The following is a 23,347-nucleotide window of genomic DNA, read 5'->3' on the forward strand; positions in this document are numbered from 1 at the left end:
CAAGGCTAAATGCTGGCGAGACCAGAAACATTCGCGAGGCCAGAGCCAGACAATTATTGGTTTGAAATGCGGCTCGTAAAACGTCTTACATTTGGTCAAATGACAGTCAGTTGAGACCGCTGGCCAAGTAGTAGCTGACCTTTCTTTCAAATCATATCCTTGACTTGCATCCCGGGTTGGAGACACGGCTCGATCCCCATCCTGCATGCAAGTTTCCAAGCAGGGAAATCCTGATAGGAGAAAATTACCTGCGGGCCGGCGCAAGACCCTAAAAGAGCCTCCATGTCTCTACTTAGCCGAAAGCTGATGTTTAAACCCCCCACCCCCCCCCCGGCCCGAGGGTTTTGAATTTTTCTGTCTGTCATCGAGCGTCGCTTGTGCAGAACAAATCTGCAAATTGAAAACGAGCCGGTTTTAATCTGTCATCGGGGCCGGGTTGAAATATCAGATCTCAATGGTGACCGAGCCGGTTCGCCTTGCAATGGTATGATGTGCACTGACCTTTGACCTAGTTGCATGACAAGCGAGGTTAGACGAACAGGCCATGGGTTCTGGGGTTGAAAGCCCACTCTTGCCGGACAATGCGAAACATACGCGTCTTCCACGACCTAGAACCTTCGCAATTCCTCGGTAGCAGGCGGTTTCCGCCAGATGATCGACCATTTCCCGTTTGTTAGCGGCCACCTAATGTTTTGCGCCAAATTCACTACTGCAGCAATTTGGAACTCTTCGACGAGCTGAGCGAACAACACCCTGCCAAGTGGCAGTAGTGTCATATCCAATCTTCCTGCTTCGTACTGAAGTAGTTCCGGTTTTGCTGGACTGGGCAGGCAACTGATTCCAAAAATGGCCGTTTACGGGTGGCTAACTCGTCCGCGACCTTTGGAGCCCGCACTGATACGGATTATGAAGTTGGTGAAATTCCAACTTAGGGCCATAGCGCATATCTTTGCGGCATGGACCTAAAGCCATCCCTGGCTGTTGGTTGATAAAAGGGCGTATCGATCAGCTGGATCGGTTCGAAAGTACAAAATACAAGCTGCCAGATTTTCAACTCTCGAAGGTATCGACGGTTGGCTGAAGTAGTCATGAGCTCTCGGCATCAAGCATCAAAATGACACATCAAATAACGCAGGCGGCGTCTGCAGCACAAGCACTTATCGACTCACCTTGCTTTTCCCTGACGCATCCTATTCGCTGAACCCGTTGGACCACCACGAACGGTTAGCGGGTATGCAGAAGCGAACATTCCCCAGCCATGGCGCTCGACTTGGGATCCATCGTGATTCGAAGAACGATTTGGTCGACGAATTCCAGAACAGGGTGGGTTGACTTCCATCTGTCGGAACTGACGAAGATCTGTACTGTACGTGCTCTACGGTTGAGTGCCGAGAAATAAACGATTTTAACAAGCTTTGCGATTACCGTTGGAGATCTCGGATCACTGGCTTCTTCGGAGCTCGATGCCGAGTTATCCTGTGCTTCGCTCTGCAGACTAGAAAAAAGCAAGTCTTGCAATCTGGACCTTTCCAAACCCAACTCCGTATTATGTGGGGTTGACACTTCAGTAACTTGGTTTCAGCCAGATGGAGAATCTCAGCCGTTGGATTTTCGCGGTCAACTGAGGATCAGCGCCGATTATGTCATTACCATTGTGCGCGAGATTAACTAGTTAGGTGTCCATTTATCTCACTAGTTCTTTCGACTCCCAGAGAGATCATAGAGATAGCCTATTGGGGTGCAAACTTTTCACTTAGTACCATCCCACCTCGAGATATGGGATCTCTGAAACTGTTGGCCGACGGTTGCTTTGCTCTATATCGATAACGCGAGATTGAACAGTCGCTCGCTTTGAATTGTCGAGCCATCTGTTCGATTTTCTGTTGGTCCAGGGATAGCGCCCGACATGATTTCTTGTATCTTACTCTAACAGTGCTGCCTGGAAAAATTTTGTACTTGTGGATTGATACCCACCTCTGGAAGTTATGAAAGCTGAAAAATAATGGGCAGCACCACCAGTGTTCTAGAAGTGAGGGCAATAACTACCACGTTTGGGCGGGAAATACCTTATGGGGGCTATGCAATATTCAAATATTCTGGTCCCAATGAATGTCTGTTTACTGATATTGTTCAAGCAGGTTTCAAAGAGTAAGTGCTTAGGCCACACTATTGTCCACGAATGCCCAAAGAGACTTTTGAACACAGGTGCCCAACATTTTTGGGCCATCTGGAGCTGAAGCGGACTAACAGGTCTAGATTGCCCGAGCCTTGAGTTGCATGGTATGAAACCCTGTCAGTCTCTGATCCTGGCTTGTCAATCATATCTTGACAAGTTGGAAAGGAGGGCGACGCTCTAAATATACTGAACATCAGGCTTCAGCTGGTGAAACATGTGTTGATTTGGCAATTTGAGGATAGAGCCAGCATAACCTCAAAAACTTGGAGTGTAGTGGGCTCTAGGCTTCATCAAAACAGTCTCTTTCTGCGAGGCATTTCATGATGGCGAATCCAGAGCTAGAGTGAATATATCCCTGCCCACCGTTGTATTATTGATTATGAGTGTCACCTATGCCTAGCTGATCACCGGCTTCTCAACACTGGAAAGGATGTTTTGCTGAGATATCCGACATCCTTAGCATCACGAGAGTGGAAGGCATGTCAGAAAGGATATATCTCTAGAATTTCGGGCTATGATATGATAGAAATATCACCGTGTCATTCGTTATCACAATAGACAACAGCCTTGGTTGTGCCTGAGTGCCTGGACATTTATAGTCCCAAAATATTGAAACTTGCTATCACTTCAAGAAGGGTTAAGGAGCTCCTTGATCAGGGGAGATCTAGTTTTCAGCTCTTCAACTATTTCTGTCCAAGCCCTTTCTTGCAGCCTTTTACCTTCTTCCGTAGATATCAAAAACTGCGATAGACTAGCGAGTAAAGATCGTTAACTCGTGCCAAAAGCCGGAATCCCGAGAAACAGGGGAAACTCACTCCGGGAAAGAATCGTGTGTCCAGAATTTTCCATGCGACTCCTCTCCGAGCAAAGTTGCGCTCACCAACGTCCGGCTACCTTGCTCGGCCGATCTTCCAAATATAAAATAAAATATGGGTCCAAGCAATCGGTGTACAAAGCTATCAAACTCCCTCTCTAAATTCGTGGAGCAGAATCCAGGGCACGCGGAGTTCACAATAACATCAACAGTCCCGTTTTCCTGGCGAGCAATCTTGGCGATACACTTCACGGCGAACTCAATTAAAATTTTGGAGACTTTGTATTGTACTATGGAAGAAAAATTCGACTCCGCGTTGACATGCTGGAGGATAGATTGGTCTTCTGAACCAACGAGTTGCTCCCCTTTAACGAATTTGTGGGTTCCGCTGGAAGTGAAGGTAAGATTTGCCGGGCCTCCTCCATCCGTGCGGCTTGCTCGTAGCTTCTGAAGAAGCAACAGCGCGAGGAGGATGGTGGATAACGTGTTTATCTGAAGGGTGTCCTCCCACCCTTCTGAAGATAGGGTATAATTCCGGTGTAATACTCCCGCATTGAGCAGCGCGATATCCAACCGTGGGATCTCCTCATTGACACGCCCTGCGAAAGCAATCACACTATCGTACCTGCTCATATCCAGCGGCCAAATCTGCACGACCCCTCTTCGGCGGGTGAGCGTTTCGATGGTCGCTTTGGCCTGGTTGCCTCGCTCTGTGCTGCGACATCCGATAATCACGGTAGTTGCACCAAGATTGACATATTTGATAGCCGCTTCAAGGCCGAGGCCGCGATTTCCACCTGTGATGAGGACGGTTTTGCCTTCAAGTGACGTGTTTGGGTCGACCGGAGTGGAAATTCGCCCTTTTAGTAGGCGATAGAGGCCAGCTATCATAGCAGCCATATCCGACGGCAAGTGGAAAGGATAGGTAAATAGATGGTAGATGAGGGAGAAAGCGAAAACCAATGGGATAAATATGACTCCTGGGCTTCTATGTACTAAAGCAAAAGCTCCTAAGAGAGTAGGGAGTAGTTAACTAGTTATCTAACAGATTTTAGATCTGGACATCCGGTGTCATAGGGGACTTAAGAAAGGATGTAAGTTGGGTCATCTCCACATCTGCTCACTCATAGAATTGCATTGTTCAGAAGTGTGATTGTTGACTCTCGCTCGGTTTGATGTTGGCTAATACATATATGAATTTTAAGTTCTGCCATTTGGCGCAAAATCCTGTGATTTGCTGCGAAACTCAATAAACTCCGTCGCTAAGCTCAAAACTTCCATAACTACGGAGTGGAGTAGATGTTACTCCAAACTTTAACTTCAAAACTTCTATCTCCCTACGTCCTGCTTAGCCTGCTATAGACGTCGCCAACAATATCCCCCATATGTGCGTTGTACTATGGGGTTTCTGCGGTTGTGAGTAGCTAAAGTGTTCAAGTATCCAGGCCAAACATTAAATATTCGGAACTGGATACAGTAGGGTAGTTATATGAGCCTCCATTTTCTTTAAGATTCTCTGCCTAAATCAAATCAAATGTGTAACGTTCAGCTGCTCCATGCCTTGACCTGCCAGCGACATTTAACTGGCCCAAGTATCTTCAGCCAGGAGCCGTCATCAACCGACAAGCCCGGACGTACTGTTCATCAAAGGTGAAACTTCCAAGAGAAAGCTGCCTAACCGTTAACGGCATCGTCAAAGTCCATCCGTGGAATCACCATGGACCAAAATCACACCAGGACGCTTAACCCTGCGCCGGCAGAAGGGCAATGAGCTCTCAAAGTATCCAGTATAATCTAGACACGGTCCTAGAAATCTAATTTCCGGTGATGCTGCGGAGTTAGTCGTCAATAGTAAGGAGAACCTCCCGAAATTTTCAAATAACTTTCCCGTCAACAAGCATACGATGTCTCTTTGATACCAATGTGGAATAAATGAGAGATCAATCCCTCCAGAGACCGGTTTGGCCAGACCATAGGAATGGCTACATAGCAAAATAATTGCATCTTGAAATGCTTTGTATATCATCACTGGATACCGGGAATACAACTCCAGAATTCCCATGGCATTCCAAGAGAAAAGCCCCAGAAGAAAAAAGCCTATATTTCAAAAAGAACACAAAATCCGCTTGGCCACCCCATTTAACAGCTGAACGCCCTTGCCTTCTCACCTGATAGATGATTCCTGTATCCAATTCATGCCAATGTCTTTGTGCATGTTAAAAAGCAAAGTAAAAATGCCAAACGATTGATAGTATATGCCAGGTAAAATAGCGTGTAAGATGAAAAGAGAAAGCGATAGTGGGTATATATAACATGTGTGTGTCCATGTCCATGAATGCCATGCTGGGGTATCACAGTGCTTTGGGCCACCATTTTGACCTTGGTCTCTATAGGGCACCAACAAATTCAATGGCACATCTAGCAAGGAAAGAAAGCAGTAAAAAGACAACTAAGGAAATAAACGGGAGCTGGGGAAACGATTGTAACAAAATACATTCATAGAGAAAGAGGTTTTCTAGGTGCCAAAATTGAAAATAGCAAAGGAGAAGCCTTTAATTTGCAGCACAAATAAAAGCTTGACTCTCTTCTGTCGTCTCTGCCCCGATCTGTTTGAGAAGATATTGTCAGAAATCAAAGCGAAGGTATATGAAATGGCAGATTGTTGAATCGTATGTCTCCAATGTCGGCCGGAGGAGGGACACAGTGTAAGTGGGAAAGGACACTCCACAAAAGAAGACCGAGATGTTTTCAAGCTAGAAGATCATACTTCTGCCGAAAGTGTTAAGGGCATCTTGAGGAAATAGAAAAGGAATTCTTGACTAGAGGATTTATCTCTACGTTAACGAAACGATCCAGACCGGTTCATGGTTTTTTCTTTTTTCTTTTTTTTCTTTTTTTTTGTTTTTATTTTTATTTTTCAATGCCGAGAGCCCCGCCAGGTTAGGTGGGTCGTGATCAGGAGAGGGAGCTGGTCCTCTGCATTTTTGGATGGAGACTTTAGCTTAAGGGCAGTGTAAATCGAGATGTTGGCTATCCTTTATCCTGTTCCAAGGGTTCGGTGCCCATGTGTACTGCTCTGCACTTGAAAGATTGTCACCGGAATGTTGATAAGAGAGATTGGATAATCCAGTATACGGTCCATGGTACATTGACTGTGGGCTATGACCTGATGGGACTGTGGAAGGACCTTTGACTGTTGAATCGTGAGCTGAAGTATCCTGACCAACACCATTTGTAGGGGTAGTGGTTAGGTATCGTGCTCCAGCTTGGAATTCAGACGTTGTGGTCGTAATGGTGAAGTCCACAACTTGAGCTGGTGTAGATGTTGTGGCCACAGGCCAGACCTGGTCGTTAGTGCAGGGAAACGGCCCATATGGAGTGTAAACGTCCTGTAGACCGGCAAAGGATTGCTCACGATTTATTCCATTGGGCTTTGGAGGAGGAGATCCTGAAGTTGACTCACTGGCTGGGGATCGTTCAATGGGGCTGGCTTGTGTAGACGAAGTATCTTCCGAATCAACGGAGCCCGCACATCGGCGATCGAATCTCCAATATTGCGATGCTTCGATGGCGTCTTCATCCAGTATATGAGATGTGGATTCTTCTGCTTCTTTTATTAAACCGAGCCTATCCAAGATGGCATGGGTTAAGGGATAGCCATCAACGACATCGATTGGTTCTCCGGGAAAACATTTGTTGTTGATGCAATGAGTGTATAACTTCTGTAATGCCTTAACAACCAAGGCATGATGGGATTCGAGCATCTCAACAAATCTGCATAACCAGCCATAGGCAAGTATGCCAAATATCAGCGCCTTTATCAACCAAAAGTAAATCTCAACTGGATGTGTCAAAAGGCGGAAGCAACAGAGACTGACCCTCGAGAGTAGGTCTTGGTCTGGGTGACCTTTCTTTCACGAAAGAGGCAAGGATGATTATAGGATGCACAACGATAGCATGGCTGATTCCCATCGCACTATAGAGTAACATGTATGAGCAAAAGCAGAGAGCAAGCAGGGCCAAATGCCAGCATAATCGGTTGTGATATAACTGGACCTTTGTTTTTTTCACCCTGCAGCGGTCACAGGCTTTAAGGACATGTTTCCGTCTCGTCCGAAATATTTGCTGATGCAGGTGTGTATCAGCGGCGTGCTGCGAGGGCCCGAACTTCGGGAATGCTACCGGTGTACTGGATGCGGACATATATTCCGGTGGCCTAGCTGAAACATGAAGTTTCGGGAAGATGGTGGGTGGTTGTGGCATTGGCAGATGCTGCCAAAGTGTGGCACGTATGATGGATAATGAGCGGTGGAAAAAGAAGGGCAAGGTTTGATAGAGAAGGAACTTAAATCCGTTTCCACCAGAGGCCAGCCGTAAGAAAATCTCCAGGAGAAGAAAAGAAAAAAAAAACCGACAGGGAGAAGGGGAAACATAAAGATATAGAGCTGAATCGCTCGGAAACGGGAGGGAAAGCGGTACGGGATCAGCGTCTCCCCCTAAGACGATTGCCACCCTCCTTAATTATTCTCCAAGTCAAAGTCCTTCTCCCATTCTTGATAAGTATGGAGCTCGAGTGACGTGGAAATTCGGTTTCTCGTCACAGCGTGTATCGAAATGGTCACTTACGCAAATTGCTTGCCTGTCTTGGAGGCCTGCATTTCAGGGTGATTATTATTCGGGTAAACACTGAGAGAACATGCCAGTTACAAATACTTTCATTGGAAAAAAGGACGAGAAACTCTGGGCGCTCCAACGGTATTGCGTCTCAGCAGCGTGACCGGAAAAGCTACATTAGTTGCGTGGGGCTGGGGGAAGGATCCCTCCAAGGACGGCCCGACGCGGCTCCCAAGTTGGCTGGGAATGAAGGAAAAAAGAGAAATCAAGGGTGTGAGGGAAGCGGGTGACACGATAGAGAGTAAGATAATCACGCTGGCAAGCTGAATCTTTGGGCACCAATCTGACAGACCAACGGCGACTCAAATCTCACCCTGACCCATGGCATTTATTCGAAAGGGCGACTCAGAAAAGAGATTACTCTGCGGAAGACTGAAGGAGTCAAGGAACGAGGGAGCCCCTTGCAAGTCTGGCAGAAGGGCCACCGGTATCCCACCCGGACTGAAAGAAGTAAATGGGGAACGTATTGATCACTCGAAATCAGGGTTCGTAAACGCAATTCCATGCCTGTTACGGGCGCTGTCCTGGAAAAATAAAAAATAAAAAAAATAAAAAAAATAAAAAAAAAAAAAAGAAAAGGAAAGGGAGCGGTCTTGGTCAGAAGCAACAAACGAAAAGAGGCAGTCGCAATTTTGTGCAAATCGGATCTTTAATCCGCACCAATCCTCTCTCCTGGTTCGCCGCCTCTTTATGTTCGTCAACATGTAACCAAATCCAGCTTCCCATGCATCGTTCTGGAGTGTTTCTTTTGATGGTAGTCCGCTGCAGAACATATTTTTGCTACTCGATGCTCGAGACCAAATGACCGATCGATCATGTGCCGTCTTTTAATCCAGTGTCTGTTTTGTCGATACGTAATAAGAGATCGGAGAGTAAACTGCAGCACGCGAACGGGGCGCCGGAGTATATATTGTCACTGCATTAAATCTTCCTCCGAGCACCGGTATCTCTATAGTTATTGCGTACCGCGGACCAGGTACTTGTGTGCAAAAGAATACCGGAACTGGTGCTATGAATATTCAAAATTTCAGAGCGGAGAGGCTTGATTTAAAAGTGGCAACCACTTTTGCTGTTGAAGGCTAGTAGAACATGGTATCCTAACCATGGATGACGCCGTATTGTCGGGTGCGACAACCATGATGGATTAATTTGTTGCTGAGCCGTCAGAGCTGGTTGTTGTACGAGATTCTGATACATCGCTTTTCGCCGCCAAGGGGTCGTAGCGCTAAGCCACTTCTAGCCTAGCCCGTGCCCAAAATGCTGCCGCTTAGTCATTCCGTGGAAACTCAATTGACGGCTGGTTCTCGTCGCAACGGCGAGCGGGAAATATACGCGGTGCGGACGATATATGGACGTAGGTTGCTGGATGGCCGTGAGGTACAATTAGCGGGGTTGTATCGGGGGATCCAAGCGCCTCCGAACTTTGGTTCGAATTCGACGGGCGTCCATGAACCGCGCCTACATACAGGCAAGCCGGGTACCTCGTGTGACAACCACAGGGAACGCCCATACATCCATCGGCCAAATCGTCCGTGACCCCCCTTGGGGGCAAGGGGCTGATAGGCAGTTATCTCCTCGGCCTCTTGAGCTCAGACGCTCCAACCTCGCATTCTTGATGCCCCTCTGTGCCCCTCGTCGTTCTAATTCGCCGTGCCACCAGACACATGTATGAATGAATGTTCGAACACGGCCTGGGGAACATTTTACACACAAAAAACTAATTGGGTGTTTAGTTACTTGTCTGCGGTGCATAGAGTCACTCACATGAGCGGTTTATGAGCATTGACTAAGCAGTCTCACCTCGGGAGGCTGGGGCCCCTCTCCGACTTCCCGTCCATTTAATACTGGGCCAATCATCCCCGCGTCCGCATGCGCGGCGAAAATTTTAACGGCTTTCGAGCGCACATACGTTTGCTCAGCCAACAAGACGGGGGAAGTGTATTTCAAGGCCTGCACCTAAGTGTTAGCACATGTATATCATGTCTGCCAAGAGAAGTGCTCATTTCGAGTACCGACCTCTCCTGCCAAGAAGCATCCTCGAATGCGTAGGATAAATGGGCTGAACTTGGCTAACCCGGGACACGGAAAATAATGGACAGTAGAAGGCCGATCACTGTGTGACTAGACCCCCCGATATTCTGCGCTACAGAGAAGCCTTAGAGGCGGGGTCCATCCATCCAGAACTCCCATCTTGAGTGCATATTCCGCATGCGTTCGTCCGTTAGAATATATTTGGGAAACACAAAATTGTTCGTAATATTCCAAAAGCTTGATGGCTTTACAATAGAAACAATGCACGACACAAGCAAGCGAACTCAATCCTCTGGTCTAGTTCAAATCACACAATGCACTCACTGCTTTACATGTGCATGAATGAATGCAATCACTTGACAGCATACATCTGAAAGACCGTCAACAACCATGCAAACTGTCAATCATGTACAGCACATTGCATGAACTCAAGGAAGACCAGCAAACTTTGGGCACAGATGTGACTGCACTGCCAGAAAACAACCGCAAAAGAAAGAAAATGGAAAAATAAAGTTCGGTCGGCATTTGCACCTGCAAGACATCGGCTATTGAACATGGGATGCATCAGCCGGCTCTGTGCATGACCCAATGTCTGCTGTGGACGTAAATATCAGATCGCTTCGGATTTTTGGACTGTTAAATGATGTGTTCAGTGAGAGTGAGAATGGATGATAATTTGACAACATGGAGCAGGACTATCCGTTAACAGAGGGGCCTGCATCCCTGCTTAGTACCGGAGCAAAATTAGGTAGTTGTTGGCGCCGCAAAAGATACATAGTTCGGTCCAAATCTCAAGAGTGGTTCACATGCAATCCGGGCGCAGCCACTGTGACAACAGGGATAGCATGGACGATTGGCGATGTCAAGGTTGCATTAGCGGGGTGGCAGGAAAGGACATCGTCCAGACACAGCAGAGATGATGCGAGTCATGACGGTACCAAATACCAGACAAGCGGGATTAGATGGGCGGGATTGGCCTGTAAGTGTGACATTCAAATCCGCAAGCATAGCATCAGGGCGCCCGTTCAGAGAACTGCAAGTTGGTGCGTAGAGACCGGAAGAATACATCTCAAAATCGGTGCCCAACTGAAATAAACCGGTCACCGAGAGAGGTGACCTGTTGTAACCATCCACGTCACCACCACGTATTGAAGAAAGTCCTGTAAACTGTACACGGTAAATACCAAGCCCCAGAAAACAGAAATGTTAAAAATTAGAACTATCTTGTCCACTGGGGTTGGACGATCCCATGATGCTTGCTTCGCCATGTGCCAAATAGTCAAAGCTTTCTTCGCTAGTTGCGGTTGCAAGTGGGCTGGGAGAAGCAGCTTCAAACTTCTCACCTTCACCAGGTTTGTCAAGCTGAGCATTTGGATGAGACCATGATTTATCTCCGACCCACTCAACGCCATCACCAGAGCCCCATTTCCCAATTTTTCGTCGACTCTTTTCCCGCTCTGCTAGCGGGAACTCGGAACTGTTGGAAACAGCGTGCTGGGCGGGAAGAAGCGTTCTCCGATGCCACTCACCCAAGAACATCCCGTGAGGGTCAGCCTCATTTCTGACTCGCAGCCATTCATTCAAATCAGCGCCATACATTTCCTGGAAGTCGGCAGGCCCTAGGTTTTCACCAAAATTTTTGGCCCAGTGAGGACGCCCACCCAAATCCCTCATCAACCATTCAAACGCTTCATAGTATCTTGCTGTACAAGGCGGATCGCGAAGATGTGGGCGGTAAAGTGTGGCGTTGAGATAAAGCGTCGGGCCAGTTTTGTTGGTTTGCTCCAAATAGGGCCGGGGTGTCTCCGATTTAGATGTATCCGAAACTCGGACTTCAATTGGGCAATGGACCCACAACCCCTTGTGACTGAACGGAATGTTAGCAGCCTTAGCATCGCCATTGAGCCATGCTGACAGCCGAGAGATCGCTTGTGGTCCCTTTTCGAGAGGAATAGCCCATTCATTGACGAATTGGGAGTACAGGCAATTCATTAGCAAACCAGTTCGGCCAGGTTCAACCGCTTCTGCCACGTATTTTCCAGGTTTGAAGCCATATTGCATGCCGAAAATGAACCATTCGATCCAGGGTAATATTCTTGGAAAGTAATTGGACAGGTACAGCAAATTGTGATAAATTGCATTGCCCAATCGGCCACCATAGAAAGTTGAACGTGGTTTCCGAAGTGGCAGATCGGTTTTGTCGGCGCGCCAAACGACAGCACGCTTAAGATAAGGCAGCCACCAAACCCGAACGTATTCCGAGCTCGTCCATAACCCAGAGTCCCATTCTTCCAACACTTGCGGTAGAGATTTTAGGGTCTGTTTCCAGGCGATATTGAACGTGGGCACAGCCTGGATCGTTATCTCAGTGATGATCCCGAGAGCACCAAGCGACAAGAGAGCAGCTCGAAATAGCGAAGGATTGTTCGTCTTGCTACATCTCACGACCTGACCATTTGCAAGCGCTATCGACAGCGCCTGCACCGAATCGGACAGCAACCCGAACCGCAAAGAGCTACCATGGGTGCCAGTAGATATCACACCCGCAATTGACTGACTGTCAATGCTTCCGAGGTTTGGCAGCATCAAACCGCATTTTTCTAATTCGTCACCCAGCTGCCACAGCCTTATTCCCGATTCAACAGTTACCACTCCCGTCTCGCGTGAGAACGACAGGATACGACGGAAATTGTCAAGGTTGACAATCCACGATGATGTACAGGTCAAATCTGAAGGTGAGTGGCCACTGCCCACGGTCACGAGCCGTCGACGGCATTTGCGCGCTAGATTGACAACCTTTTGAATTTCAGCAACAGATTCAGGCTGGATGTAAAGCTCCGGCTGGGAATAAAACGTCTTGGCCCAAGTGTGGTGCAAGTGCGCTTTGGTCGCTCGAAACGGGACGTCTGGGTCGAGCTTTGACAGCTCGTATGACACCTGTGGATCAAGTGAGTCCATGTTGTCCGTCAAGAGATTCCAACACCTCTTCTTCTCCTGTTCTCTCGGGTTCCTTTGTCAGTGTGGAAAGGATTTGCTGTGCGCTACGCGACAAACAATTTTGCTAGGTAACCTTGCGGTCAGATGGCAAGAGTCAACAGCGGTGTGAGTTCTCGACCCCGCACGATCAATCCTCAACTAACATAGACAATCATAAGCAAACAGCTAGCACTCAGACTAAATTCATTCCCGCAGTATAGCCCAATATTGCGAAGTATAGCGGTTGATACTGGGAGAAGATGAAAGAAGATGGGTGAGAGGAAGGACCGGAGTTGAGCGAAGTCGCTCGGAGAAACTAGAGTAAATTGAACACGCTAGATTGACGGTGCCCCCACAGACAACCCAAACTTTCGCCAAGGAATCAAAAATATGCGGTGTTGCTCACGGCGCAAGATATCCTGTCCGTCGCAGGGTCAAGAAGAGTTTCGCATCGCAAAAGCAGATTTGGTGTGGTTCGCCTCCAGAAGCCGAGGATATGCGCAGCCTCTACAAAGACCTGAATTCACAACGGTTCTGTTGTGACGCAGAACAGCATCAATGGTCTAGTGGTATGACGCTTGCCTTCCAAGCAAGCTGCCCGCGTTCGATTCGCGGTTGATGCAGAATTATCTGAAGTCTCTGTCTCTCTTTTTTTTCTCCCATCTTTTTTGGGATATGGGGGGCGTCGTGAAGATTATATCAAAACGGCACGGCACGTTCCGTCTTGGCTGAGACACATCAAGGCCTGAAATATTGAACTTTTACTTAAGATACGGACAACAAATTGACGGAATCAAAGGAGAAGTGCTAGAAGCATGGGAAAAAGGGGGATGAGCTCAAGGAGCTTCTCAATTACGTGTGTCCAGCACCTGTTCCATTCCTTTGAGTGAACGTCCAGTCTTTTGTAGTACATACATCACTGCTATCGCTCCAGTCATGCTAGCTAGAAGTACAGCAAGGTATGTATCATCCGATGGCAAACGAAGCAAATTTATTTAGCTATCCATGGGAATCTTCAAGACAAAAATAATTAACAAAGACGAGAGTCATGGCAAACGATAGGCTCAACCAGGTTACTAACCAACAACATGCTTATGCACCGGAAATAAAGGAAAATTTTGGACTGGAAAAGAGAAAGGGAAATCAATGAATCGCTCATCTAATTGCCTCGATTGCCGCATTCAGTGGCAGAACCCGAACAGGCTGACCGTTGCTAAAACCATCCAGACGATCGTCCCACTTTCTAAACGCGCGCTTGCACTCTTCTGTCAATCCATTTAAGACAACATAGCTCTTTGGAAGGAAAGGCCTGTCTTGTTCAGAAACAGCGAGGAAACCGTATTCTTGAGCAAACACTAGAGCAGATGCGAATTCCGCGGAGCGCGAAAAGGCCTGCCCACCAACAATGCTACATGTGTGTATGATTAATTTTGGTTCAAAGAGCTGTGGCGATTGAGAAGTAAATATGGGTCGACTTACACATAAATCTCGAAGAAAGCATCCAGGACATATATATGTCCGCTGTCGAGATCTCGCTGGCAGAAAGGTTCAATTGACTGCACCGTATCATTTGGTCGTGTTACGGGGGAATTGGCGCCCCGGCGGTTCCAAAACGCAGCACCAAACCCTTGACCAAGTCCATGGTCTATTCGGAACAATCGGGAGCAAAACTTCTCATTGTTTGCCTTGAATCTCCAATGATCAGCGGATGGATACGTTCGATCAACGTGGGAATTGGGAAAACAATCAAAGAAACTGCTTGGCTCTTCGCCTTCGGTGATTTCTTCGATTTCACCCGTCAACCCGAGGTCCATTCCAATGAGTCGCGCACATCCGAGTTCGTCCGCGGTGCTACCTCGTCCTTTCCACAGATATAAGTTGCCAAATTTCGCAGATAAAATGAAAGGATACCCAGAACAGAGACTTTGACGCGTCATATCGACCTCATCGAAAGCTATCTGGCCTAGATGCCTGCGGCCGCAGAGCATGTATAGAGCCGGAGAATCGGCTCGGCTACTTGATCCCCGCCGCGTAAGGATGATGCCTCCAAGCGCTTGGATAAAATTCGCTGTCTCCTTCCCTTGTCGCAAAATCTCGAGTTTAGAGTTGTTCTCCCTGGCCAGTTTGCGGGCGAATAGCTGAGCGTCTTCGATAGTGCCTTCACTGATACCATCGCCACACCACAAATGCGTCTGGGTGGTCCTAGATCCATTGGCGGTCTCGAAGGTGTGAATGCACAAATACATACTCTGTTCAAAAAGAATGTATTCTTGGTTCGCCGGTAAATCCCTCCTTTTACCATCATTGCCGAATTCCCAGATCTGTCTCCTCAGAGTTTTCGTTTTTGGAGATGGCACCGAGTTGGATGATAGAATGGCGGAAGGATCAATGTCGACTTTATGTTTAGCACTGGGGGCTACATCAAAAAAAGTAGAAAAAAGTCGCGCCGCTTCAGGTGTTTGAGGGAACGGTGAATTAGACGAGACGAGGCCTTGGCTGTTGGATTGGGCAGTATTGATTGAGGATGGCTTTGGTGGCACCGGCGGACTTACGACACGTTTGCCTATATATGAAGATATTCCATCTCGTGAAGGGTGTGATTTCAGGCCCGTTACCTGAGAGTCGCCGGCTTCCTCGCCGGAAGCGGTTGACAAATGGCTGGGCTGCTTAATGTCATGAGCTGAAGATCTTTCGTATAAACGCGGCTTCTTCGGAATGATGGGACTCTGACTTGAACCCAAGGGAGAGGCTGGATAATTGGATACAGCTCTAGGGTTGTCTTTTGGTTCGGTGTTGATGCTAAGAGGGGATGGTTTTGATATAAGCCTGGCAGGCTCCTTCGGCTCAGAAGAGGTAGTGGAAGGTAGCAATTCAGGTTTACTGACGGCAAGATTTTTAGACGAGAGATCTGAGTGAAGGTTATTTGACTTGGGCAAACTGTTTAACGAATCAACTCGGCTAGAGGGCATCGCAGTCTCCTGGCCATTGATATTCAAAGATCCCAGTTGTTCAGTGAAGCCCGGCATACCTTTTGTTAGAGATATGTCGGTGGGATAGTCATCCAGTTTCATGCCTGGTGGAAAAGGGTCGTCGGCTTGTGGCGTGGATTGCGACCTCTCTGCCTTCACCTTCTGTGGCAATCGTCTTTTAGGGCCTTTGGCGCGGGATTTTGTCATGTGTGTTAGCGGAGCAGCAGAGGACTCTTGGGAACACCGGGTACTATAAATATCTACGGAATTCGCCGAAGCAGGCTTGGTTTCAGATGGTGGGCCTCTGGCAAGAATTCCCGCGAGCGCTGGATTTAGACGATCGGCGAGTTTACTCTTAACAGTTTCGCTGCGGGGACGAGGTGCTGGCGAGCTAGGTAGTGGCGAATGGGTTTTGATCTGAGCATCCTCGGGGATTTTCCGGGAAGGGTCAGGTATGGAAGCGACTGGCAACTGCTCGGGGGCATGTTCCTTTTCCGGCTGTTTTACAGGTGAGGTTTGACCTGATCGAAGGGATGGCTCTGATTCAGTGTTGGAGTGTGAAAATTTTGACTGGAACGGCTTGGGAGTCAGAGGAATGCCGCTGGAAGTCGAAATATTGCTTCTCGTGCTATCAGACCTGTTCAATGCGTTTCTTCTTGCGATAGCTTCGGGAATTGGGGACTGTGGGGCTCCAGGGAGCCGCCTGTCATCGTTTGTCGTCCGTCTAATGGAACCTCCACCCACTTTCATCGCTTCTTTTTGCTTCAGAATGCTATCCTTGAATTCATCGACCCTCGGGGTTTTCCTTGGGCCTCCTGTTGCATTCAAAGCAGCTTTCCCTTTGAGAATATTCTCTTTGAGCTCATTGGGCGCAACATAGTTTTTAGTCTCGGTTCTCCGCAGCTTTCCGAATACACTCTTAAACTCGGGCTCGTCGTTGCTAGGTTTCTCGATTGGAGCCTCACGACGCCGAAGGTTTGCACGGAAATCATTCACCGGAGGCCTTGGGCCCGGGGGGTTAGAGGTACCTAAGCTCGAAGGCACTTTTTCAATAGGACTGTTTGGTGACCTCGCTATAGGGGAGACGACAGGTGTGTTGCCTCGCGAAGCCTCGCGTATTTTCAACTCTAGTTCCTGGGATTCTGGAGGGATAGCTGGGTATTGTGACTGGGGTTTGTCTTTGGTTGTATCTTCCACAATACTGGAACTAGTTGTCTCGAACGGGGTTTCTGAACCTGCTGGGTGGACCTTTCCGGGAGAAGTTGTATGTGAGTCTGAACTCTTAAGCGCCTCTATCATGCCAGGGTCCCTATCGCCCAGTTTTTCCCTGCCCATCGTAGGTTCTGCGTATGAGTCTCGACTTTTATCACTGCGACCAATATCTCTAGAAGACCGAAGCTTGTGGGTAAAATCCTTTTTCCATTCGGGGTCATGAGGTGTTTTGGGCGTCTTCAGCCTCGGGAATTCCGGCTTGTTAAGCGCACTTTCCAACCACGAAGCCTTCGTAGGACTCCATCTTTTCGGGTCCATTGTTTTGGATGGAGTGATGGGTAGGTCGTCTGGTGTTGAAACTGAGCCGGGTCTCGAACCAGAATATGAGAAGGACGATCTTCCTATGCGGTTGCTTGGTGTAGTTCCATCTTTGGGAGCTTCGTTCTCGGTATTTGGAGCGGGATTCTCGTCCGAAGAATGCCGTACTACAGTCGCCTCACTATGGCTCGATCCTGGCCGAGAGATGGGTTCTTGCGCCGTCGAGGTAGCTTGGAGCTTCGAGGATTGGAAGCTTGCTCTGGAACCAGGAAGATCACCACGGGTTGAAATAAAACTATTTCGAAAAGTGTTTGAGCCTGGCTGTGCGCTCCATCGTTTTGAAACACTATCGGAGCGTTTCATCATGGCACTTTGGACAAAACCGCCTAAGCCTTTAGTGGGTGACGATGGGCGATCAGATGCAAGGCGACTTTGCGAAGGTGACATTGTAACACGATCAGGTGTTTGGTTATCGCCACTGCTCGAAGGTGGACGACCGTCGAGTCTGTGAGTGCTTGACAGTGGAACTGGAGATCCCAGCCCACTGGTTCCAGAGGCGGACACGCTAGAGTAACGATTCCCAAAGCTGCTTCCACCGTAAACGGAACTTGCTCGCGATGGAGAGCGGGACTTTTCGCCATTGTCATAGCTCGCTTCTAGGGCAATGGGGGACTCTTTGCTCAACCCAGGGAGTTTAATGGTGCCCCCAGATAGTTGTAGCTCTGATAAAGATGCATTCGGTGCCCTTCTATATGCCTGCGAGCCAATTCCTCGGTCACTTGTTTGTTTGAACCATGAGGGGTCCTTCGAACCTAACGACTGTGCAATTTGCTCGCGCGACATCGTTGAGTCGGATTCGGTCGCTGACGTTCCTCTATCTGCCTTTTCCGGTGTAATTGGGGTTAGATCCCCGAGAAATTTCAAAGAAGTCAAGGGCTCAATATCTCTTGATAGTAGGCGTTGCCTCCAGGACATAGCGCGGGATCGACTGGATGGGGGTGGGTAATTTTCAGTATTTCCTTTTGAATCACCATCGATTTGATTGTTTATATCCGTATCAACACCATCAGGGGCTGTATCGCGTGATATCAGGTCCAAATCGAGGGATTTTGTAGTGGGGAGCAGCTCAACCGGAGGGACGATTGACTGCGACGATGTGGACGCGCTCAAAAGCGACTCCCTCTGAATTAGACTACCCAGTATCGGGGGGGAATCCTTCGTCGGAGAAATAGACCGCGCGCGTTCTGTAAAGTAGAATGAATGGTTAGACATGGACTAAATAGTGGGACGTGGGATTTGTTTATTTATTTTTCTCAATGTTGACATCATGTGAAGGAAAGCTTCAAAGCATACCAGCTCGCCTAGCTTCCCGCTCTCTCCGGCCCTGTAAGATCTCCTCTTCGAGTTTTCTCGTTCTCTCCTCATCTTCCTTATCGCGTTTCTCGCCGAGCTCTCGGATGCGTACGAGGAAGTCGTTGACATCCTCCGCACCTTCAGGGCCCTGCTCGAGCGGCATTGTGTGCCGTCACTTAGCAAAATCCAAACAGCCTGGTGGCGCTGACAACCTCTTTTGCAACCAACAACCGCCCCAGGTGCGTTCTCGTCCTCGCATCAAGACCCTCACCAGTCGGTAGGAAATAGCTTAGGACCAGTAATTGGGCGGGTTGAAACATCCGAATTTACAGTCCAACCGAGCCACCTGCCTGCCTTACATAATGAGATTCCCCCGACTCCCAGCAAGCGAGAGAGCATCGTCGGCACGCAGATGGCAGTCCCAACTCCTGCTTCGTGATGAGTCAATTATCGCTTTTGTCCTAGGTGAATGCGGCTAACTACATGACAGACGGAGTCCGTTGGCTTTCTTGTTATAGGCAACATGACTTTGGTTCCCCAACTCCTGCGACCCATGGGCCGGGAGCTGTCCCGCCCACGCCCTGAAGAAAATTCAGCTGCAAGACACCTTGTTGTCCGCATCATATTACTAGCTACATAAGTAAGTTATGCACTCTGTGCTTTGTAGTTCTTTGTTATCAGGAATTCATAATATCAACGGTCCCGCTGTGGCACCTGTAACTATGACGATACGTAAAAGTATTTGTTTCACATAGAGCTTCTAGTTCGCGTCCTCTCGAAACGTAACTTAGCCTCGTGGCTGGGAAACTCAGTTGGAACAGGTTGACGCCGCCGAGTCAGTAAAGAAACAGACGTTCTTTCGCATCCTGTACCACCCATGAAAGGCCCTCATTCAAGTTCAGGCCCGTCATAGCACTGCATCGGATTATGGTCCATTTATGCGTTTTAATTGCATCTAACTGCAATGCCTGCGATAGTTAATGCCAGCTTCTTGGAGTATGGGGAGTCACGGCGTAGGGTGGGAAAATCTTACTTCTCGAACATCCGCTTCATTCATACAGCCATCAACATCGGTTTTGTTTAGAAAAACTAGAAGACTCGCCCCCATAAGTCGCTTCTCATAAGTCAGCCGTATTACGTTTGCACAAGTTGCTAAAACAATAGGTGTTGCAAGGCCCGAATGTCCTCACTGCCCATACCTCTTCCAAAAGCAAGCCAGCCAGCTCCTGGCGGCAATCATCAACTCTCAATCGGTCCGTAGCATCAACCACCCAAATCAGTGCGTCCGTCTTTTCGAAATAGTTTCTCCAGTAAGATCGTAAAGTTCTTTGGCCGCCAACATCCCCTTGCCAACACGAGCTTCAGCGGCCTTCATCAAAAAGGGGTTGGTAGTGGGTTCATCTTACAGATATTCAACTTATACCTAGCCAGCCGTCAGCGATTTTGTCAAGAAGCAAAGGAACTCCGACGCTTACCCCCTAAATTCGATGGTTTTAATAATAAAACCGAGCGTTGGGCTTACGGTGGTGACATCTTCATTCATAATCCTTTTCACAATGGTGGTTTTGCCTGCGTTGTCCAGTCCTCTGACGAGGATTAGCAGAGAGCAACAGCGGAAGCCAGGGAGAGCACTGGCCGTACAGCATTAGAATCCGCATCTCCTTATCCTTGAGTCGAGCTTTTCTCAGAACTGAAAGCATGCCTACTATGTTCAATCCTTCCTGCCCTTTATTCCACGTAGAAGTAATATGTGTAGTGTAGAAGATGGTTGTTCACCATGTTTTTTTCAGGAGTGCCGAGCTACAACATCCATTCGTCGGAGACAGTTTGGCTCCGCATGTATCTATAACACAACTACTGTTCGGGACTAACACACAGAGGTAAATTTTTTCTCTTTGATAGAAAAGCTTTTGGAATTTTTCATTTTCCTTGCTTTCTTTTGTGACTCATTCTATCTCTATCTGGTTTCATGGCAACGGCATAATAGCTCACACACGTGCACCTCTACACCCCCTTCACATACCTACTCACAACATCCTCCCGCTCGACTTACCCTCTCATTCTATGTGATTTTTCCAATCTATCTCTCATCATTATTCTTCATCCGCTTCACCTCAAGTGATAAAGTACTGTGTCAACCACCTGATTATCAAGTGATATCGGGCTGCATTCCTCTTCCGGTATGTATCGACCAAACATCATGGCTTAGCACTATGAACCAACAGCAGTTTGGACTCTCAATAGAGGAACTTAACTGTTGGTTTTCAGGCACGGACATCAGAGTCTTGCCTTGTCTGTCTGATATCTAACAATGGTTCTAGCGGTAACTCAACATGGACTCAAACGCGGGTCCGGAAAAGTGGAAGGAACTCATGGCAGCTTTTCGGGCATTTCATAGTCAAGCTGCAACCAACTATAGGAATATGCCCAAAAAAACAGAAAACGAAGCTGCTTCTCATGCAGCAGAGACTCCCAGGTTCAAAGCAACACCCGCAAAGCATGCCTCTGACAGCCGAGATGCTAAGCTCAATGTCAGTATGGGAACTGCAAGTACTGTCATGACTTCTCCAAACTCCGGAAAGCCGAGGAATCCTGTAGAAACCCTAGCAAGCAGCGTTTCATCAGGAACATCCAAAAAAAATCACATTGAAGTAAACAAACAGAACGCAAGATCACAAGTGAATGACATTCCAGCCAATAGAGCTGAAAAACGTGAGTTTGAGTGGCTCATCTTCTTCTAGTTTCCCCTCTTTTCAGTATACTACCTCACTTTTTTCACTTTGATCCCTCTGATTCGTCTCATATCTTTGTGGCAAATATCTCAGTGAACCCCTTGCTGACTTTGTTAGTTTCCACCTCCAACTCTATTCCCATCAAGTCATATCCCATTCTGACGGATCTGCCTAGAGACACGGCTCCGGAAGACCAAGCTGTCAGCCCAGCTTCTAAGCCATCCATGTCGGTCAGCTTTTCTGTTTCAACAATAGAACCAAGGATCTCCGAACAACTTGAACCCGAAGACCTGCGCAGTGGATCAAGCTGCCAGGAAGCGAAAGAGACTGCGGATTATCATGTTGCTGATGGTATATCCCCTGTTGTTCCCCCAGCCCATTATGGGACTCATTCTAATTATGGCCCTTCTAATATAGATATGGATTCAAGCGGCTCTGACGAGATAGTTTTTCGCCAAGACGAACATAACATGGTTGGCCCTCGATTGCATGCTCGCAAGCAGGGCGTTGAGCAAGATAAAGGAAATCCAGTTGTGGCACAAAGGGACGCGGGAAAGGAAAGTGGCGATCCTTCAATCGGCCAGTCGGTTCCAAATGCGGAGAAAAATAAAAATGCACCTGTTAAAGTGTTCACCATAGAAGAAAAAAGGGCCAAGCTTCAAAGGCTCCAAGAACGAGAATTGCACAAGATTCGTATGAGGCTACTCGAACCCGAGGAAGATGAAATCAGTGCGAAATCGTTAAAGCTTGCTCGAGAAGGACCAGGGACTAGCCCTGATTCTGAAATCTCTCGTCGCATTAGAAGCTTTGTCCTCGAGCCACCCAAGGGCATAAATCTAGCTCTTCCGGATTCAGAGTCTGCTAGCCACGGTCACCATGGTTCGACCGGTATCGTAGTTGCGAGGTCTACCCTCACTGTCCCCGAAGATCACCGAGAAGCCAGCATTGAGTTGCGAAACAATTCAGATTTTCAGCCCGTCTTGGTCGACTGGCAATATCGTCCTTGGGATATCCATGATGATGAGTGGACCAAAAGATTCGCTGACTGGTTGGAGTACACTATAAGACTTGGCTCCTACGTCGAGATACATTCTGGCCCTTTCACCAACGCCGACTTCCATCCTGATGGAGTAACCGGGTTTGTGGAGCTGGATTTTGAAGCGCCAACCGCCCATCTCGATATGTCGATTCCGGAAAATGCTCATGCCCATGAAACATCTGCCGGCTATGTTTATAACTGGAATCTCAGACTTGAGCACGAAAAGGCCAAAGAGATAGAAGAGAAGAAACGGAACACTGCTCATGTCAGAGCTGTGGCTAAGATGAGACCTGAACCGCACCCTTTTGCTCCAAAGACCAACGTTTATCTCCGCCCGGTGGAGGCAAAGGATATCCCGGGTCTGACCAAACTGTATAACTGGTACATTAAAAATTCTACGCGATGCATTGAGTTGGACGATATATCTGAACATGTAATGAAAATTCGTGTGGACGGAAACGAAGCTGCGGGTTTCCCCTGTCTTATCGCAGCAGAGCATAAGCCAGGACGCGGATATCCCATGAATAGCGAGAACGAGATGATTTATGGCTTCATTATGGCAAGTGAATTCTCCGGCAAACGAACCGCAAATAGATATGCGGCCGAGTTGGAATTGTTCGTCAATCCAACACAATATAATCGTCGTGTTGGCCGAAGCCTATTGGATAAAATGATCGACTTGTGTGACCCAAAATACACGCCCAAACGTGGCTATAATTTCGACTGTGCCATGCCCAAAAGAAGCCTCTATTGCGGTGTAGACGTCCGCCCGTTATCAAGGCTCGTTGTTGTCGTGCATCATTCGGCTGATGAAGTAAACGAATATCGATGGTTAAGAAGATGGATGGAGCAAGAATTTGGCTTCGTCGAACAGGGACTGCTTCAAGGAACCGCAGTTAAGCAGCGGAAAGTGTAAGTTAATCTTCATTTTTCCTCCTTTGGAAGCCGGCTAACAAGGCGATAGACTGAACTCCGCTTATCTCGTCCGTAATACCCCTCTACAGCCCGAAACAAAGGGGGACAACCAAGTCGTCCAGTGGCGCTTCCGTTAAG

General features: G+C 48.0%; 8 protein-coding genes and 1 non-coding gene across 9 annotated transcripts; 2 read left to right on the forward strand and 7 right to left on the reverse strand.

Moving 5' to 3' along the window:
• Positions 1–608: 608 nt before the first annotated feature.
• On the reverse strand, positions 609–1,339 carry CIMG_11087 (uncharacterized protein; the record flags this gene model as incomplete). Its single annotated transcript, XM_012358230.1, has 2 exons — positions 609–753; positions 1,170–1,339. 2 exons carry the CDS (start codon positions 1,337–1,339, stop codon positions 609–611), a joined length of 315 nt encoding a protein of 104 aa, XP_012213653.1.
• Positions 1,340–2,803: 1,464 nt separating this feature from the next.
• CIMG_03290 (short chain dehydrogenase/reductase) lies at positions 2,804–3,890 on the reverse strand (the record flags this gene model as incomplete). Its single annotated transcript, XM_001243848.1, has 2 exons — positions 2,804–2,927; positions 2,992–3,890. The coding sequence occupies 2 exons, from the start codon at positions 3,888–3,890 to the stop codon at positions 2,804–2,806; spliced, it is 1,023 nt and encodes a 340-aa protein (XP_001243849.1).
• A 2,102-nt stretch (positions 3,891–5,992) lies between these two features.
• CIMG_03291 (C6 transcription factor) lies at positions 5,993–7,253 on the reverse strand (the record flags this gene model as incomplete). Its single annotated transcript, XM_001243849.2, has 3 exons — positions 5,993–6,764; positions 6,869–6,966; positions 7,062–7,253. 3 exons carry the CDS (start codon positions 7,251–7,253, stop codon positions 5,993–5,995), a joined length of 1,062 nt encoding a protein of 353 aa, XP_001243850.2.
• A 1,574-nt stretch (positions 7,254–8,827) lies between these two features.
• Positions 8,828–10,087, reverse strand: CIMG_13699 (uncharacterized protein; the record flags this gene model as incomplete). Its single annotated transcript, XM_001243850.2, has 5 exons — positions 8,828–8,889; positions 9,131–9,287; positions 9,465–9,620; positions 9,681–9,777; positions 10,020–10,087. 5 exons carry the CDS (start codon positions 10,085–10,087, stop codon positions 8,828–8,830), a joined length of 540 nt encoding a protein of 179 aa, XP_001243851.2.
• An 814-nt stretch (positions 10,088–10,901) lies between these two features.
• Positions 10,902–13,134, reverse strand: CIMG_03293 (sugar 1,4-lactone oxidase; the record flags this gene model as incomplete). The annotated part of the gene is made up of 1 exon (XM_001243851.2): positions 10,902–13,134. Exon 1 carries the CDS (start codon positions 12,651–12,653, stop codon positions 10,902–10,904), a length of 1,752 nt encoding a protein of 583 aa, XP_001243852.1. The 5' UTR covers positions 12,654–13,134.
• An 89-nt stretch (positions 13,135–13,223) lies between these two features.
• On the forward strand, positions 13,224–13,294 carry CIMG_15113. Its single transcript has one exon. It is a non-coding gene; the product is annotated as a tRNA-Gly (tRNA).
• Positions 13,295–13,826: 532 nt separating this feature from the next.
• On the reverse strand, positions 13,827–18,686 carry CIMG_03294 (uncharacterized protein; the record flags this gene model as incomplete). Its single annotated transcript, XM_001243852.1, has 3 exons — positions 13,827–14,079; positions 14,151–18,414; positions 18,524–18,686. 3 exons carry the CDS (start codon positions 18,684–18,686, stop codon positions 13,827–13,829), a joined length of 4,680 nt encoding a protein of 1,559 aa, XP_001243853.1.
• Positions 18,687–19,359: 673 nt separating this feature from the next.
• CIMG_03295 (small GTP-binding protein) lies at positions 19,360–20,223 on the reverse strand (the record flags this gene model as incomplete). Its single annotated transcript, XM_001243853.2, has 6 exons — positions 19,360–19,491; positions 19,557–19,637; positions 19,723–19,868; positions 19,930–19,946; positions 19,999–20,109; positions 20,165–20,223. 6 exons carry the CDS (start codon positions 20,221–20,223, stop codon positions 19,360–19,362), a joined length of 546 nt encoding a protein of 181 aa, XP_001243854.2.
• A 149-nt stretch (positions 20,224–20,372) lies between these two features.
• CIMG_03296 (uncharacterized protein) lies at positions 20,373–23,346 on the forward strand (the record flags this gene model as incomplete). Its single annotated transcript, XM_001243854.2, has 4 exons — positions 20,373–20,703; positions 20,845–21,235; positions 21,373–23,206; positions 23,259–23,346. The coding sequence occupies exons 2-4, from the start codon at positions 20,857–20,859 to the stop codon at positions 23,344–23,346; spliced, it is 2,301 nt and encodes a 766-aa protein (XP_001243855.2). The 5' UTR covers positions 20,373–20,703; positions 20,845–20,856.
• Position 23,347: the final 1 nt, after the last annotated feature.

Source organism: Coccidioides immitis (genome assembly GCF_000149335.2).
Source record: "Coccidioides immitis RS genomic scaffold supercont3.6, whole genome shotgun sequence".
NCBI lineage: Eukaryota > Fungi > Ascomycota > Eurotiomycetes > Onygenales > Onygenaceae > Coccidioides > Coccidioides immitis.